At 39.9% G+C, this 19,519-nt stretch overlaps 1 protein-coding gene across 2 annotated transcripts in view; it reads right to left on the reverse strand.

The window, feature by feature from the left end:
* Positions 1–979: 979 nt before the first annotated feature.
* Positions 980–19,519, reverse strand: part of GUCY2F (guanylate cyclase 2F, retinal) — a 106,051-nt gene continuing 87,511 nt past the window's right edge. For both annotated transcript variants that reach the window (XM_065538787.1, XM_074029754.1), the window contains 4 exons: positions 16,361–16,455; positions 10,192–10,280; positions 10,011–10,099; positions 980–6,665 (listed from right to left, as the gene is read on the reverse strand). In XM_065538787.1, the coding sequence (XP_065394859.1) occupies positions 10,012–10,099; positions 10,192–10,280; positions 16,361–16,455 (272 nt within the window). In that variant the 3' untranslated portion in view covers positions 980–6,665; position 10,011. The remainder of the gene's footprint in view (positions 6,666–10,010; positions 10,100–10,191; positions 10,281–16,360; positions 16,456–19,519) is intronic.

The raw sequence follows: 19,519 nt of genomic DNA on the forward strand, positions 1-19,519 counted from the left end.
TTAGTGGGCAAATACAGTGATTTATCATGGGACTGTCTGAAGCTTCTAGTTATGTTTCTTATAACTTTTTCTGGTTTGGGGTTTGAACTGACCTGTTTTCACGTGTTCTTAACACTTGAAAACCACTTAGGTCTGTTTTAAGAAGGTGTGTCAAGGAATCGTAGAACCAAAAGCTCTCAGAGTGGGAATAGAACTTGAGATATCATTTATCCTAACTCCTATACAATGCACAAAATATCGTCTACTCTCTTCCCATTACATGATCATTTAACTTCTGTTTGAATATCCTTAATGACAGAGAACTCACCACCTCTCAGACTCTAACATTCATTTTCAGATAGCTCTGACTACTAGAAAGTTCTGCCTTATGTTGATTTTATGTCCCCAGCTTCCATCATTTGATTCAGATTCTATCTTCTGAAGCAACATAAAACCAAAAGAAATCCTGTTCTCCATGGTATCCCTTCATATTTATTAAGAGAGCTATCTTGCCCTTCCTTTGTCCCTTAGTGTCCATTTCTCTTGGCTAAGTATAACAATTCATAAAACCAACTACCCTCAATGCCACAAGTTATAACCATAGTAAACAATAACTAGATTGTTTTCAATGCACAAATGAGGAATGTTTTCATTATCAAAGGTTAATGGTCCTCAAGAAAAAAGTTAACCAACTATGATATACTAAAAATGTGACTTAATTTAACTCTTTAGTATTTTATGAAGGAAATATAAAAACACTCAAACACTTTTCAGATAAAGAGCGAGGTATCTAACATCTAACAAACACAAGAAATACAATATATACTTTGTTTTTAAATAATAGGTATGAAGTTACATTATATATATGTGAGTATATATATGTATATCTTCACAGGTGATGAGAGAGAGGGTGATAGTAAATAGATGGATGGGAACACAAGAAAAACATTAAATAACAAAAGGGGTAAAAGTGCTCAGAAAAAAGACACATATGCAGAAAGACATAGAAATATTCATTTATTTATTTAACATATATTTATTAAGTGCCTGTCATATGCATCAGGCACTGTGCAGAGTATAAAGATGAATTAAACATAGTTCCTGCCTTCAAGAAGCTTATAAAATTTTTTTAAATCTAGGTCAAATATAGTTGAGACAAGAAGATAAGTAAACAACCGTAAAATAAGTTAATGTTACATAACCATTAAAGAAGTATAGCTAGGAATTTCGAAATGGAGACATGTGATTATAGTGAATAAGGAAGGCTTTTGGTGAAAAGAGATATTTGTCTAGACTTTGAAGAATGGGTAGAATTTGGACATGTGGTGGTAGGAGACAGAGAAGGAATTTTAGGTAGAATAAACAGCATGATTAATGGCATGAAATCAGAAAATGTCAAAGGAAAGAGCTAATAATAGATTTTGACTACAGAATAAACTGCAAGAAGAAGGGTAGAGAAAGCTAGGTTGGAAACCAACTAAGAAATTTATAAAACTAGTGGAACATTGAAGTTTCTGGAGCAGGAAAATTACAGGAGGTGAACTGTGATCCCAGAAAAATACACTTAAATGCAGCAAAGATATACATACAGAAGGGAAAAAAGTTACTTCCCTGGAGTAACATAACCTTCTTATGATATGGTTTGGAATACTGTTACTAAAAACCATTAGAATAGTGTTGTACTTTCTAATTATAAGCATAAGTGGGGATATTTTGTATTAATGTTTACCCTGTAGGGTCAGTGACTAAGTGAACCCAAATCTGACCAATGAGGTAGGTTCTACAGTCTCACAACCATCCAAAAAACTTAATCTGACCCTAGATTGCTCCTGGACCAAGGGATGCCCCACCAAACAAGTTGGACTTATTTCTAAACCACATCAAAGATGTCCCAATGAAATTAAAATACTGCCACTAATAGTGAGCCAAAGTGAGTATATAGGTTAATGGTCACCTCTCCCCCCAGTCTCTCTTTGAAAGAGATTCATTATTGCTTGACCTACAGCAAACCCAAACTAGCTCCATCAGCTAGTCCCTGAGAGAGCTCATTCTTATTACCAGTGCTGCTTGAACAATTGTTTTTCCTATGATCTCTCATTCCAGGAAGCCATGGTCATGAGAAGTTCACCTGTGTCTATTGCCCATGATAAGCTCAACCACCCCTGAAGTAAAGCCCTTCTTTGGCTAGTCTACACCCAGTGGATACAAAATTGTACTCACAACTCAGGAAATTCCCTATCTCTGGAGGAGAAAGTTGGTGTCGACAAGTAGTAATCAGATTCAGTTCTTATCTTGCTTTAAAGTTCACAGGTTTGGTTCTCCCCTGACTCCTCTCAATATATATAGGAGCTACCATTTGGATATTGGGCACATTGAAGACATTCTTGGTGTTCTCCAAAGTCAGGCATCGCCTCATGTATTTCTGAGACTTTAGTTCTATAGGACTTGGGTCCTGTGCTAAAAGCTACAAATGAATCCATAGGGCCAGGCAGAATTAGAGGTTTATTCTCCATTCACTTGGGTCAGATCATCTTAGATAGGGACGTATATGGATTAGATCCTGTCTGCATGGTAAAGCTGATTTAGTGATCAAGGAATCTGCTATCTTCCTTCTGTACTCTATTTCTTTCTGGATTGTGATGTCAGCAGTCATCTAGCTCAAAACACCCCAAACCAGAGTATTCCTGCCAAGCCCATGCTTGTACGTACACGGTTAGGGATCTTACCCCCAGAATTTCCAAGAAGTATTCCTAAGGGTCAGAGGTTTTCCTTGACAATTCAGATCTGTTTTTGACTTGTTAAAGCAAGTTCTTATTTACTAACTAGATGGTAACTTTGAAAGGATCGCTTCTCCTCTCAGAATCTTCATATTCTCCTTCATACTATAACAGGGTTGATAGTTTCCAAAGGCCCTGCCAGCTCTATGCTTCTATATGTATATTCATTTGCTTGGAATTAGTCACCTTTGAAAGATCTTTAGTGGCAACTGGAGCCACTCTAATTTATAGTGAGCCAAAGTGAATGTATAGATGAATGGTCACTTCGGCTTCTCTCTTTGAAAGCAATTCATGGCCTACAGCAAATCCAAACTAGAAAATAAGTAAGATTGCAGGGGTTTTACAAACTACTCTAGGAGAAACACAAACACCACACAAATAACAGACATATAATGTCTTATAAAAGGTAACTTGTGTCCATGTCTATGGTCTACTCACCAATTATCTTGACCCAAGAAAAAGGCATGGACCACAGAAGGGGTGAGAGAGAATTCTATTGCGCAGACTCCACTATTGTAATGGGCTATATTCAACCGGTCAGATGGGAAATGCATTGATTAGGTCCACAAGCTTTGGCTGGAGAAGAGGTTAAAGTAAAATGGTCAATCCTCTGTGGACTTTTGGCTAATTAATGCTTACTTGATTCAATTGAGTGTTTAAGTTACGTTCAACTATTTGATGTCACATAGATGTGACCACCCAGTGAATGAAGTATTACTGTCTGGCTGTTTGCCACCTCCTACTCCTTGGAAGTTGATTCCAGTTGGATTAAGGACAAGAATGTAATTATATGAGTAGTTTGGTAATAAAGTTGTTTATACTATGTCTAAGACAGGGTAGGAAAAACGAGAGTCCTTGCAACAATACTTCTTGTTAGAGTTGCTTTATGTAGTAAACCTAGTTATGGCCCTCTGATGAAGTAGATAGCCATCTGCTATCTCCTCCTGCTTCACTATCCCAAGTGCAAGAAAGAATGACTGGATCACTGAAAGCTTCCCAAAATCTAAACAGAGTCAACCTCTACCATCAAAAATATGAATAATATTGCCAACAATAAAATAAAATAAAAGCAAAGTGGGTAATTTCAGAATCAGCTGAGTTCAGGTATTCTTTGGCTAGGTAGATGCTATAATAACATGCAATAATCTATGAAGTGAAGCCAAACAGGGAAGATAGAATAAAGGATCTAAAGGAATTTTGAACAATCCTAACTTCCTGTGTGCCTTTCTGTGTTTTTCTAAATTTTCTACAATGAACATATATTGCTGCTGAGGTCCATAAGGAAAAAAAAAAAATCTAAAGAAAAGGACTTATATAATTCCCCATGGGATGATCACTTTATTAAGTTATGTTGTAAAGTACAGTAAAACCTCAAATAAGCAAAACCTAACTTGCAGTCCATTCACATTTGGCTTTGTTTTTCCAATAATTTATTTTTAAAAGATAAATCACAAGAAAACAAGCAGATATGAGGGATGTGATAAGATAAATTTAAATTTGTTTGAAAACTTTATTTGAATTGTTTTCTAAATAATTTATTTTATACAAGGAATATAAGGGTACTTAGGAAAACAACTGGGAAGAAATTTTTACTCCCTCTTAATGACCAACTCAAGCCAGTGTGCTAGTAGCAACAGACAAATAGAGAAATAATCAGCTGTATGTGAGAATCATGCTGTACCTCACTAAATAAATCAAATAGTATATGAGAGTAGGGAATGGTTTTTCTTCTGATCAGATAATTAAAGCACTAAGAAAAATTGAAGAAAACTTAGTTTTGGTCAATGCAGAAGGCCTTAATGAAAAAGAATCTAAAAATGGATGGAATAGTTTTACAAAGGGCCTCATGATAAAATCAAGCAAAGGGAGATGTGATCATGAACAAGACAGAATTAGTAGGCTTGACAAGATAAACTTGGTTGACATGCTGGACTAGAGAAATACTAAGGAGGGAAATAGGGGATAGGATCAGATACAAAGTTAGGAATCACTCTCAGTGGGTTTTGTTGCTTAATAAAAGATTTTGGCTGAGCAACGTTCATTTTGCACGCCCACGCTGGAGCTGTAGGTCCTAGGGCTAAATAACTGAACTGTGTTTGGGAGAATACAAATTCATGGAGGATCTGGAGCTGCAGCCCCACTCCCACTCCCTTGCCCTCAATTATCCTTCCATATGTATACTGCAGGATAATGCTACCATCTCTGGAAGAAGAAAAGCTTTTTTATTGCCTCACCAAGAGAAGATTCAAATCTTGGAGCCCTTTGCCCTAGGGTGAGAGAAAGAGAAAACATATGCCTTGTATATCCTAGACCTTTCACAGGATTTCAATATGAATAATTCCAAGCCCCACACCACCACCATATTCCATAAACAGCTTGCAAATTCCTCAACTTTCCTGGATTGTTAAACAAATAAACATTATTACATTTGTCGCCCAAACTTCTAGTTAGGTCTTAAAAGCTCAGTTTTTGACTAAGACCTTGATAAAAATAGAGGATGATATTTTATGTGTCCTTCTCTGATATGTCTGGAAAAAGGAGTTAGAAACTCAGCTCAAGGAAGTTGAAAGGTAACTTAAGCCTTTTCTGCGTCCTCTTGAACAGCTTTGGCATGGTAAATAGACCACCGGAGGCTGGCAGAAGTTGGATTCTGTTAAGAGATAAGTAGTCCAAGGGCCTTTGACTAAAGGTTGAAGGAAAACTGCTGGGAAGAACTTTTGACTCTAAGCTCAGATTCAGGGTGAGTTGATAGTGGAAAAATTAAATAATAGTGAGAAAGGTATCAAATTATACCTTAGGCATTTATTTCTTTAAAAGGGGTTGTACTAAAAAGAATTAACTGCTTTACTAGCTGATATGTTTGGGTTCAGCTGTTTTAATAAGGAGATTTTTTAAATATAATAAACAAGAGGAAAAGCTTGCTTAACTATTTTAAACATGCCTGAGACTTAAGCCTTATTGCTTTGGTCCACGTGACTGCGGCAAGCCACTGCCAATAACCCCTTGAAAGTGGAATCTGGAAAACTAAAAGCATAAAGTAAAAACAAATGTTCAAAGGGATTTATTTTAGGAGAAGGGGTAGAGGGTTGAAAGGCAGGGTGGGCAGGAAAAGGGAGGGAAAGTACAAAACTTTAAGGGAATCGCTCAGTTCAATCCATGATTTTTATATATTTTACCCTGACAACATATCTTACATTTATTCTGTCATGTTTAGAATACTACCCTGAGTCGCAATGAAATACTCATCTAGCAAGGACAATCCAATTATGTTGCCCAACTTAGGAAAAGAGACCGTGACAGTTTTGGAAAGATTTTGAAAAATGAGCAATAAGGAAACAAAGAAACTTCTTAGCCTTCAGTTATCCAAACAACACAATTAACCAGACTCTTCTCCCTCCTTCTTCCTTATGCATTCCAGCCAATTGAGATCACAATAGACTGGGATTCAGATGTATGTTTGTGAAGGTTTTTTTTTTTTTTTTCCTGGCACTAATCTTATAGTATCTGAGTCATAAATTATGTTCATTAAATACTTTCTAGAGATTAAAATGAAATGAAAAAGAAAACATAGTGCCTCCTACTTTTTTTCTGTGAAAATAGAGAGCTTCTCATCTTCATCCAAGTTGGGCCTGCTACTTTGGAATGACTAAACTTGGAGGTGGCTCTCTACTCTTCAATAAGGTTCACATCTATTGCAGTTTACATTCATACGGCCTTGCTAGTGATAGCTGGGTACTGAGCGAAACTTTTAAAAATACTTCCCAGTGTCCTGCTCACACTGGAATTAGGTCATCCTCAGAGGTGTAGTCATTCACTAATTTCTTGCCCAAGCAGAACAATTTGTTGAACTGAAGTGAGCTTTTCCATTGCCTCACCAAGAGAAGATTCAAATCTTGGAGCCCTTTGCCCCTGGGCGAGAGAAAGAGAAAAGAGTAACCATACCTTATATATCCTAGGCCAAAACAGTAAGCATACCTTATATATCCTAGGCCTTTCACAGGATTTCAGTATGAATGATTCCAAGCCCCACACCACTATTATATTCCATAAACAGCTTGCAAATTGCTCAACTTTCCTGGATTGTTAAACAAATAAACATTATTACATGTGTCAGATTTGCATGATTAGACATTGCTATTTACAGGGGTTTTACAAATTTAACAAACCATCATTCTTAGCAAACTATCACAAGAACAGAAAACCAAACACCGTATGTTCTCACTCATAGGTGGGAACTGAACAATGAGATCACTTGGACTCAGGAAGGGGAACATCACACACCGGGGCCTATCATGGGGAGGGGGGAAGGGGGAGGGATTGCATTGGGAGTTATACCTGATGTAAATGACGAGTTGATGGGTACAGCACACCAACATGGCACAAGTATACATATGTAACAAACCTGCACGTTATGCACATGTACCCTACAACTTAAAGTATAATAATAATAAATAAATTTTTTAAAAAAAGAGGGCATGTTAATATACAGGTGGTCTCAACTTACTAATGAGGTATGTTCTACACATTTATAAGTCGATGATTTGGAACTTGGAATGGCTTCCTCCAATGTAACAGTGCTATATGTGTGGTGGTCAGGTTTCTAGCCAGTCCACAAAGGCTGATTTAACTCACATGGAGCAGAGTTATATTAAAGCTCTCGTGGGGGTCTTGGGTCCTGATAGCAGAAGGAAAACGTGCTTTCTCTCCATCCATTGAGTCCAATAAAGACTCAAAAGGCTTAAAAGAGGTGGAATGTAAGCTAACTTTTCCATCTTCATACTTACTTTCACCCTTTCCTATTTCCCAGGGATCCACTGCTTTTGTGTTATCCCAAGTCTGCCAGTGTGACCCTCTATTCTTCAAAACTGCCAACTTCGCCATTTCTCCTTGTCCTAATCAAAATAACCAAATCCTCCTGAACAGTTAGCTCAGTTCACCTTCATTATGATATGGGTGATTAATTGCTTCTCACCCTCAAAAAAGCACATCTATGATTAAAAGAGGGGCTTGTCAGCCCAAAATTAACCCCAGTTGGTGAAATGTTATGGAAAGTAACCAGATGATACAAAAACCAGGTTTGAGAAGTAGTGGATATTTGGGGACACAAGGTAAGAGTTATCAGGTAGGGCCCTGCTTGAGGCAGCCCCTATAATCACTTCACCAAAGCTGTGCCCCCTTTCATAGCAGTTTTTCATCCTTCCTGTCCAACCTCACAGGGCTCTCTTAAAGGTTTCAAGTTTTTCCTCAACATCTCTTACGATGGTGGCAGCAAGTCAGTGGCATTCATAGGTGTCATAGGTCTTTTGTAAGTTGGGTCTATCCCAGTAAGTGTCAGCCTGTAAATTCACAGAAAGTTGGAAACATTCTGGAATAGGCAGTGTTAGCAAGTAACAGCAACATAGGTGTGCTTGGATTTAGGACAAGCCTTCTGAAATTTGTCAGGGGTGTACTTCTTGGGGACTTTTGTGATTTGTATAGGCCAGCAAGGCCATGTGGTCAGTTAACAGGCTGATTGAAGTACATGTGTTAACGAGGCCAGGACCAGAGGTAGAATCCTCTCTTGACCCAATGGCTTTGATCTGTTCCATATATCTACAGTACACAGAAGCTGGCCCTCTGTCAAGGGGTTCCAGATGAGTGAATTTACAAATGACCTAAGCAACATTCATCTGTATGTCAGGAAAGCACTACCAAGCACACAGCCAATGATGGTGAGTTGCAGTATTTTGTGCTGCAAACTCCAACACATTCTTAGGAATGGATGGGTTCTTGTACAGTGCCTCCAATGCCACACTACCCTTCCAAAGGGATAAATCCTTCGAGAGCTTCCAAACACTTTCCTGAAGAGAAACAGAGAGAGAGAGAGGAGAGGAGGGGGGAGAGGGAGAGAGGGAGAGAGAGAAAAAGAGAGAGAGAGAGAGAGAGAGAGAGGAGAGAGAGAGGAGAGAGAGAGGAGGGGGGAGAGGGAGAGAGGGAGAGAGGGAGAGAGGGAGAAAGGGAGGGAAGGGGAAAGAGAGGGAGAGGGAGGGTGTGTGTCTGTCTGTGTCAGAGGTTGTTGCTGTGTTTCCCTACTCAAAGGAAAGAATGGTTCTGGAAATTGGAAGACTGTAGAACAAATCCTGGCCCCAGGTGTCAGGGAGTCAGAGGGTGATGCAGGAGGCTGCAGAAGAGCCACACACTCAATACAGAAGCCTTTGTAATGCATAAATGTTTACGACTAGTTCAGGGTACCTGTTGTTATTGCAGAAGTGAAGATGCATTGGGGTTTCCTTAGGACAGAAACAGTCACAAAGAATCAACAAAGTCATCAGAGGCCAGTAGGAGAATATGAAAGTATGTGGATGCCTTTAGTAGTTGCTGTTAGAATTGTGATTATTCTGGGACAGGTTAGAGAACAAGGGAGCAGGAGTATGTGGAGATGCCTTAATGTTTACCTTAGAATCTTGTGATTTCCAAGGATATGTGGAGAGAGCGAAGTGTTTCAGGGTCAAAGTTTCCATGGAAGAGAGAATAAGAAAGCAAGATTTTAAAAAAGAAAAAAACAAAAAGCAAACACGATAAAGAAAAGAGATACTGAGAAGAGACAAAGAACACAATGGATTCCTCAGAGATAAATATGGATAAATATGTGGAGAGAATTCCTGATAATTAGGTGGTTGTTGCTGCTTCAGAATTGTACCATCCTAGTAGGGGAGAAAGGATGGGAGAAATTGTCCTGAATACAAGCCAGGCAGTTAAAGAGTAGCCAGTCTTATTTTGCTTGGCAAGGCCAACCGTGAAAGGGATCAGGCAGTGCCTCCGGAGGAAATGACATAAATATCCCCTCCAAGGTGGTCTTGCCAACAGATCCCAGGAATAGCAGGTAGTCCTATTACTATTGCCTAGACAGATGTAAGTCTCTAAAGATCTGATGTGGCTCACCATGTGGCCCAGGTGCTCAACAGTAAAAGAGACAGGTGTACCTACCTGATAACTGGATAGCAAGGCCAGCTTTGTTAGCATTCAAATGTGTTGTCAGGGCAAGAGGCAAGGGTCTCTCTCGGGCCAGGGCAGACAACTTCCCTCAAGTGCAGTTCACCCTGCAGCAGGCCTCCCCACAACAAGATTTTCACCCATTTTATTAGACCGTGGAAATTCTCCAGCTCCATCACACTATGCCAACAGAGTGTAGGCTGACACTGGCACGCATGCCAAAGGAAGCTCCAGATTTGAAAATTTGGCAAGCTGCTGTGCTGTTTTCCTCCTGGCTATTACCTTATGGCTTGTTTCTCACCAACTGCCTTTCTGCTTTTCTTCTTTGGAAGGCTGCAATTTCCACTGGTTGTAGGCCATGGCCCACTTGCCTGCAGGGCAGGGGAGACATTAAATAGGTAGTGAAGAAAGTGTGGCAGAGTATGGCATAGGAAGACTCCAATTAAATGTGAACTCCACTTACCCATCTTTGTCCACTGGTGGGGGCACAGGAAGGGGCTTCGTGAAGCCTTTTTTCCCAATCAGCCAGAAGGTCTCCTCTGTGCCTTTGCCCTTATTATAGAAAACATGAAAAATCTTAAGCATGTTATAATCAATATTCCAAAAGGATACAAGCATTCAGGTTGGCTCAGAAATTGCCTCACCACTCCCTGGAGTCTTCCTCCCTACGGGGCTGAGCCAGAGCAGCCAGATGAAAAGTGAACACCATATCAAGCTGTCATCCAGATGCTTTGTCTCCCGCCACTATATAGCTTCATCATTGGGAATATGTGGATGTTTGGCTTCACAGCAACCAAATGTCTGGATGCCCAGTTGAAGATTTTGTATATCATTTGTGCCCTGATCTTTTGGCATTAGGCAAGCCATTGTCTTCTGTATCTAGGGTGCATATATTCAGATTCTACCTACCTCCTTACCCTCTCATTCAATGGCTCTCACCAAACCCAAAAAGAGAGTAGAAATAGAAAACAGGCTGTTAAATTTTAAGCCTAAATTATCCTGGCTATTTTGAGAGGTCTACATTTGTGCAGTGTTCTTTTCTTCCAGCCAAGGGACTCTCACAGGTAGGGCAAGACCTCAAGTTGGCCTCCATTTATAGCTCAGTTACTTGGTTGTCAAGAACCACAGGTCTAAGAAGAGAAAAGGAGTGTACACTCAAGCTAGTCACCCCAGGGCCTGAGTGACGACCTCAGAGGAGTCAAATTTTCTGCCTCTGTTCTGCCTTCCTCTCTTTCCAGTAAACTTTCCTCTCAATGTGCTTCTCTCTCCTCCTTTCAATTCTCTTTCATCTGTTCTCTCATTTCCTCTAATCCATAAGAAAAAAATGTGTTTACCAAGACTGAGGAAAGTAATGGGATGTGTTTCCAACTCATTAATCTGAAATATGGTCTCACTCTCAGCAGCTCTCATTTGGAGCAGTTCTGAATTGTTTAACTTCGAAATTCCAATTAGATTTGCCCCCTTTAAATATCAAATCCACTGTTCCCTATTTTACATCACATATATTTATCCCTTAATAATAATGACAATGACCATAATAATTAGCACATTTAATTGGAGAATCTCAAAGCATTTTGCAAATATTTGATTCAAGGCTTGAACAAGCCTTCTATGAGGCAAGTAGAAAGAGCATACCACATAGTCCAACCTCCATTAACTGGCATCAGACTCTCCCTAAGTCTCAAACAGTTCAAATAATTGGACTATTTGAGCCTACTCTGTTTTCAGAAGAGGTAAACAACTTGAAAATATATTCCTTCATGCATTCTTTCATTTATTCCACTCCTCCTGTACTAGGGCTGGAAATACAGAGATGGCTCCATCCTTAAGGAGCTCACAGTATGGTTAAACACAACCACTAGGCCATGTTTTAGGCCCTAAACACATTAAGCCCAACTCTTCTGCTTTCAAAGCTTTTTCTTTTTACACAGTACCTAGTGTGGTGTCTTATACAGACAGTTGCCCAGTAAATAATCAGACTGTTTCATTAATTGAAACTCTCAGCCCTTGTGCACTTGGAATACTCAAGGTGCCATTGGATCTTATTTTGGAAAAACATACTATTAAAGTTCAAACTCAAGAGTCCCCCACCCTCAGCCATATTTGACTGTTTGTCTTGAGATCTAGAGGCTATCAGGACAGCATGCCAATCTCCAAGGGAGCTTTGTAGATGCCAGAATTGTCCAAAGATTTGGGTGGGTCTTAGGACACACTGGGATGCCAAAACTAATGGTTGCAAAAGAGGATGGAAGTGTTATGGACTCAGGCAAGCTTCCAAATCAGAGTATGCAGGGGAGCTCCAGGGGCCCTCTGAGGTTTTGGAGCCCATCCAAAAGAATTCTTGGAATCCTAGTTCTCTGTTTACCTACCTGACTTCCACAATTTTGCTAAAGGGAGAAAAAGAGAGAAAACAAGTATGGCAACAACTAAAGCCTGAAGCAAACTCTTTGACCCAATATCAATCCCTAAGCAGTCCTAGAGATCCCCCAAATAATAGCATCTTACTTTGGCATGATGCTTCTGAGACATTTTGGTATCTCCGATCTTACTTAATCCTCACAAAAATCTAGAATATAGGTTAATTATTAATCTCATTCTGCGAATGGGGACACTGAGGTTCCTGGAGATTAAATGACTTGTCAATAAATAGGCACAACTGGGACTTGAACCCATCTCCTAGACACCAAATTTTAAAGGCTCTTCCTTCCATTAATTATTAATCTCATTCTGCGAATGGGGACACTGAGGTTCCTGGAGATTAAATGACTTGTCAATAAATAGGTACAACTGGGACTTGAACCCATCTCCTAGACACCAAATTTTAAAGGCTCTTCCTTCCATACCACAAAACTTCTCCAACACACTGGAGTCAAAAGGCAGATCTAGAGGCCAAAAAGCAACTATTGGGAAATTTGAAGCTTGTGAGATTAATGAGCTTCCTGATAACCGCAAGTCAGATGAGGCCTCCATGTGGACAAATGAAAGCACGGAGAGAGGGTGAAATTACTTGTCTGATGTCAGACATTAAGTCAGTTATGGGGCAAGAATTTGAGGCAAAACTTTCTGACCTTCATGGATCTGTCAGTACAATCTCACCATTTCTTAATTCAGTTGCTGGTGTGTGTGCATGTGTGTGCTTATATGCACACTTGACTGCTTGTGTGTGTACGCTAGGGGTTGGGGTATGAGTAGAAAATATTGGGGAAAATAAAACAAACACTAATACTTAGGAACCTGAGAACCAAATACTGTTTAACCCCAGAATTCAAAGACAAGTTCAGAAAGTGCCCACCTCTAGAATGTAAATTAGTACAGCCATTATAGAAAACAGCATGAAGATTTCTCCAAAAAGTTAAATTACCATATGATCTAGCAATTCCACTTCAGGGTATTTACTCAAAATATTGGAATTAGTTTGTCAAAAAGATATCTGCACTCCCATGTTCATTGCAGCACTAGGCACAATAGCCAAGTTATGGAATCAACCCGTTTATCAACAGACGAATGGATAAAAAAAGTAGCATATAAACACAATGGAATACTATTCATCCTTTAAAAAGAAAGAAATTCTATCACTTGTGACAACATGAATGGAATTGAAAATGTTTGCTAAGTGAGATAACCCAGGCACAGAAAGGCAAATACTGCATGTTCTCATTTATACGTGGAATCTAAAACAATTGAACTAATAGAAGTAGAGAGTAGAATGGCGGTTACAGAAGCCAAAGGTGGGTGAAATTAAGAGATGATGGTGTAAGAACACAAAATTTGTTCAGTTAGACAGGAGGAATACGTGTGATTTTTTTCAGCTCTATTGCATATCATAGTGAATATAGTTAATAATGTTGTACATTTCAAAATCACTAAGCGAATGCATTTCAAATGTTGCCACCACAAAAGAAATGTTAAGTATTTGAGGTGATGGATATGTTAACTGGTTTGATTGAATTATTCCACATTGTATTACTAAATCCTAACATCGCTTTGTACCCCATAAAAATACACAATTATTAATTGTCAGTTTACAATAAAAAATTACGAAGTATTTATAAAGTGTCCACCTCTGACAACAACAACATAAACTGGCTGAAGAGCAATCATTTGAGAAAGTCTCCCCAGAATGTAGCTCTACCTAAAAGCTTCTGGTAAATACAGCTGATAAGCCTAGATATATACAAAAATCTCAGCAAGGAGCTCCACACTTGTCAGAAAAACAGTGACTGAAACACGACTCATGTACGAGAAGAGGTAATACAGTGACTTATCACTAGCCCATCAGGAGAGAAATATTGAAAAAGCAGAACTGGCCAGCTAGGCATTGATAATTTGTTGCCAGTATAGTACAAGAGGGGGTTGAAGTGGGCAATGGGCAGTGGGCACAAGAGGCCGAGCTTCTCATCTCTAAATGAGTCCTCCCCCAAGCTACTTCAGCTTCCTCACTTTGTTCTCTTTCTTTGTAACCTCAACCCAGCCAATTACTCAACTGCCCTATGTTCTTCTCTCACCCAATTAATCCATGTTTTTGATTCCACTGAGGGAAACAACATAAAGTGTCATTAACCTAGTGGAGGAGATGCGGTGGGGGGAAGAATGTTCTTACTGGATACAAGCCTTGAGCCCAAGAGAAAAGGCTTTAATGGAGGAATTTCAAACATCAGTCAGTTGGAAGGAAAAGACATTTCTAGCCATCAACTTTGAAATCACACCAGGCTCACCATCAAATGTGATATTTCTGCCCCATGTACTAGAGCAACTCTTGCTTCTAGTAGCACAGAGTAGATGAGGAGTGAAAATGTTAAATCAGAATTTCTGAAGTGTGCTGGTGACATGGTCTTATTGGGGGTATATTGCATGTCCCTGGTGGACCAGAAACCCCATGCCCCTCAGCCCCTATGATGCAATGTACAACACCTGTTTCTGGTGGTGAGGTAGAGGGTACACACACAGAAAGGATCCCTCCGCCTCTCCTGACCTTTCCTTGGGCCTTACTTCCTCTCCTCTTCCTTGTTCTCATTGCCCCTTCCTTTCCTCTGAGGCTCCCTCTTCTCTTCCCTCTTAATCTCTCCTCCTTATAAGGACCCTGACACTACAATAACCCAGGCCCAATGTGGCATCAGGGAAAGGCTCCTCTTCCAACCTGCTACAAAATGTTCCCAGATTCCCTGGGGTTGAGGAAACCACAAAACTGCAAAGGGCCCTTTTGAAGTTAAGTCCTGATTTTGTACTTGAAATACCCAAAGATGTGAGTGCTCCTGAACTGAATTTGTGGGACAATAAAAACCATGGGGACAGGGATGCATTTTCGTTTTTCAGTTTCAAAAGTGGCAACTCGTCGGTTTTTAAATGAGGGATCTCTGCCCAGCAATGCAGAGGAAAAGGTCTTCAGGAAACCAAGCTGCATTTCTACTCCTCTGCTGAAATATGACATAATGTATAGAAGGATCACAAAAGCTTTGGACAGTTAGATTTGCTGCCCAAGTAATATCCCTGTCCCCATCATTTCACTGTCTGAGTTCTCTGCAAGAGGTGGGAAAGGAGCCTCTGTCCCCTTGTAAGTGACTCATCCAACCTACTGGAAGATACTAATAACCTATTGGAAGGAAAAAACTAGGACTCGCCATAGGAGGAAGTTATCAACAAGAATTAGACCTTCCAAATTTTAACGTCTAAAATCTAGCTACATGTAACTTGCCACCATTTAGAAAAGGAATGCCAAAGTCAGAAGCTAATTGTGCATCACTTAGTGCCCTGCTCTTGCTTTACCCAAAAATAAACACTGAGAAAATCATCTTCACGGAGCATGATGTCATGGAAAGGTCGCTAAAAAGGAAGTCAGGCTTCCTGAGTCTTGACCTGATTCTGCTATCAGTTGATGGTGTGACCCTGCTCAAACTACTTCACCTCTCTGGACCTTGGTTCTTCATCTGAAAATGAGGGAGTTAGATTGTTATATCACTGAGCTCTCTTACAACTGGGTCAGCCGGTGGTCTTTGGGTCATTCAGAAATAGATAAATAGAATGTAGTGGAAATGGCAAAAAAAAAAAAAACTAAAATTATCCTAATCCTATATCTCAGGTCAAGCGATAACTCTAACAGGGAAAAAGGAGTTACAAAATGTTTGTCTTTCATAGAAACTGACTTTGTTCCTCCTGGTTTCTTAGGGAAAGAAAACGTCTCTCTGCAAATAGTGTGCCAATGGGTGCCTTTCACCCAGGAAGTGTGGCCGCTGAGAAAGTGAATAGAAAATCCAAACTAACAAATACTGTGGCTTATTAACAATGGCTGGCACTGCCAAACAGTGAACAAATGCAGGTTAGAAAATGTAAATAATAGTGCAGCTCATTGGAAAGCCAAATTTTGTGCAGTTCTTTAAGAGAGAAAGATACAACTTACAGTCTGAAAAATGCAGAAAAAATCTCAATACTCCTCCCCACTGTAGCCATATTTTAAAGAGAAGAAAATTGAGGCAAAATGGAGCAATCTTTTGGGAACCCCAAATGGGGCTGAAGATTCTGCCCAAGTTATAGCTCTGAGTATCAGACTCCCAGGTAAACTCTTTTAGGAGACCATGACCTCTCCAGAAGCAGGTGTATCCAAATAGTCTGGCTCAAAAAACAAAAAGACATTATACCTTGAGCTCTGTTCTTCCTCGAAGCTCCATTTCATAGCCCTCACTCAGATTTTGAAGAATTGTAACAGTGCTGAGACTGACATGAATGCGATAAGCTGCAAAAGAAGGAGAGACATGATTTGAGCTCCTTTCTCATTGGTAAAATTAATGAGAAAATATCAATGTAATCCCAGCACTTTGGGAGGCCGAGGCGGGCGGAACACGAGGTCAGGAGATCGAGACCATCCTGGCTAACACGGTGAAACCCCGTCTCTACTAAAAATACAAAAAACTAGCCGGGCGTGGTGGCAGCGCCTGTAGTCCCAGCTACTCGGGAGGCTGAGGCAGGAGAATGGCGTGAACCCGGGAGGCGGAGCTTGCAGTGAGCTGAGATCGCACCACTGCACTCCAGCCTGGGCGACAGAGCGAGACTCCGTCTCAAAAAAAAAAAAAAAAAATATCAATGTAATAAATGTCTTCACTTGTAAATGGACTGGACCATTAGCAACGTCCTGAGAGAGGTTTACTTAGGGTTTCACAAGAGGTGGAGAGGGAGTGATTGCCTTCCTCACCAGGTCCAAATAAGGCATTAGTTGTAGCACCTATCAGCCTCCTAGACACTATCTCAAATGAAAGGCCATGCAATAGAAAGGTGTTAATTTAACTCAAAGGTCGAGATGGAGAAACCAGCATCTACTGTGCTCTTGGCTGAAACGTGACGTCATTTGAAGAAAGTTTGACTTCAGCAGCTTCTTTCACAGGCTGCTACTATGGCTGAACTCTCATGCTTTACATATCTTAAGAGGCAAAAGGATGTCTTTTTCATATGCATTCTTACAATTATCTCTCAACATTGCTATACTGAAAAATAAAACATCAATGAGAAATATGCCAAGAACTCTTTCAACAAATATTTTGTGAAGACTGTACATTTATAGCTCACCTTTGGGTGGGGGCACCTAGCTGTGTCTACACATGAATGTACTATTTTCCAACCAATGATCTCAATCTGGGATAAGAGATTTACATGGGGAACTGCCACATTAAAATTTTATTTAGAACCTAAGAGTAATTATTTGATGAAGAATAATCACTTGTTCACTCAGGTAAGATCCTTGACATTTCTAAAAACTGTCACCCCATGAAGCGAGACCTTGTTGAGGTTGAGTCTTAAATAAAAGTCCAAGGCTAGTTTTCACACATGCTTGAGAAAATCATTTAAAAAAAAAAAAAAAAAAGCTGATTACAACCTGAGTAAGAAGGCACGGCTTGAGAGACCTGCAAGGATTTTCTGCTGCGTATACTCACAATGACGTTCTTTCTCTTGATAGCTCAGTACTGTTGTTTGTTTGTGTCTTCCTCATTAACTCATGATCACCCAAAGCCCTTATTCAAAAAAGGTTGTCCTATTCCTAAAATATACATGCCCAGCCAGTATATTCCTAGCCAGTCCTATGTGTGCATCCCACAAGCATCTGGTCTTCAGAGAACCTTTCAGTAATCTTGATAGTAGGGAACACACAGCTTAAAAGAGAGATAGCTCATACCAACGACCATCCACTTGTATGGTAAGGAGAATCACTCCAGGGCTGGGTCACAAGTCACTTCCATTCCAGAATCTCAGTGGTTTCAACTGAGCACAAAGGAGATATTGATGAAATAATGTTTTTATTAATAGATGTGTGACATATCCTGATTTCATATCCAATGTGAGGAGAGGCTACCTCTCTACAGATCTCCATTCAGTTGTGGAGCTTAATGTCATATTTGGGTCATGGTCATTAGCTTTTAGAAAAGCACATTAACCAGCTCCTTTAGCACAGAGAGCATGTGTGTATACTTCTTTGTATGCTTCACAATAACTTCCTTGCACAGTCAGTGCTTAATAAACTCCTGCTGTGGGTGATTCACTCCATTTTCTTCTTCCTAGCTGATCACTGGGCAAGGAGCTGTCTAAATCTCAAAATTCAATTTCTGGTCTCGACTTTGTATTTCCAATGTGAAATGTGTGGAGTTTTCCCTGGTTCAGACCAGAATATGACTTCAGCCTTCTACAAGCTTACATCAGTCCAGAATACTGCGCCAAATCTGCATTGCAGTTCCATGATAAATGTCACTTCATCTTGGGTTGCACTTTAAGAGTAAAATCATATGCAAAGCCATATTCATGCAGCAGTTCCTGGATGGCTACTTCCATGGCCTCTGCCATATCTAAGGAGTTTGAAGACTTTCCCAGATGTCAGAAAATTTATTCTGACAACAGCTTCTAAGGTCCATACTGCCTCCTTAATCATGGCTGCACAGGCTAGATTGACTAAGACTGGACCCATTGTGTAAGCCTGTTTCTACACATGAGTGATGGGAAGTGGGGTCAGACAGGGCACCACCCACTGTTATACAGGCCACCATAACATCAGGGACTAGTTTGAGTATATTGCTGAAGTTTGGGAAGAACTTTTCTTGCCAGAGCTAGAGCTTCTAAGGGCTTAATTGATTTCTTCCCTTTTTTGGTATAAAATCCATGAAAACTGCATATAGAATTTAATGTTATTCTCTATGCTCTTCCTATAATAGCATAAAAAATGCTTTGCTCAACCATGATATAAGCAAAAGGCACATTGTGATTCTGTAGTGGCAGTAAATAACCAAGTAAGAGTTGAGCCAGCATCTTACAAACAGACAAATGGCATATGGTTTGTACAGTTTTCTTTTCAAAGAAGCAGAGAAGAAATGGTATCTTTGATACTATGCCTGTTTTGATAGAAGCTAAGGGTTTTATATACAGGGAAGTTGCAATAAATTATTTCAGAATTCCAAGCTACTTGGATTGAGGGATTATTGCTAGCTAAGTTCTAGAGGGCTATTTGATGAAGCCAGAACTCCTGGGGTCCTAACTGGTTCAAAAAGGGGACTGCAACAGCAAACAGTAGGCAACTGGGAGGCAGCTGGCTTCAGTGTGTCTCCACAAACTAGTTGAAAAATGGAAAATGTCAGTCCCTCATGTAGTTCTTTTCTCAACATGACTCCCACAAACCCACAAGCCCGGCCAATTTTTTTCTTTACCCAAAATACTATTTTAGTTGTTTTTATCAAATTGAGTGGCTGTTTTGGTGTCACTTAGCTACAGCTTCATTTCTAGAACAAGAAAGGTACATGTTCAGTCCAACATCACCCCCTACT

This window comes from Macaca fascicularis, chromosome X (assembly GCF_037993035.2).
Source record: "Macaca fascicularis isolate 582-1 chromosome X, T2T-MFA8v1.1".
Taxonomy (NCBI): Eukaryota; Metazoa; Chordata; class Mammalia; order Primates; family Cercopithecidae; genus Macaca; species Macaca fascicularis.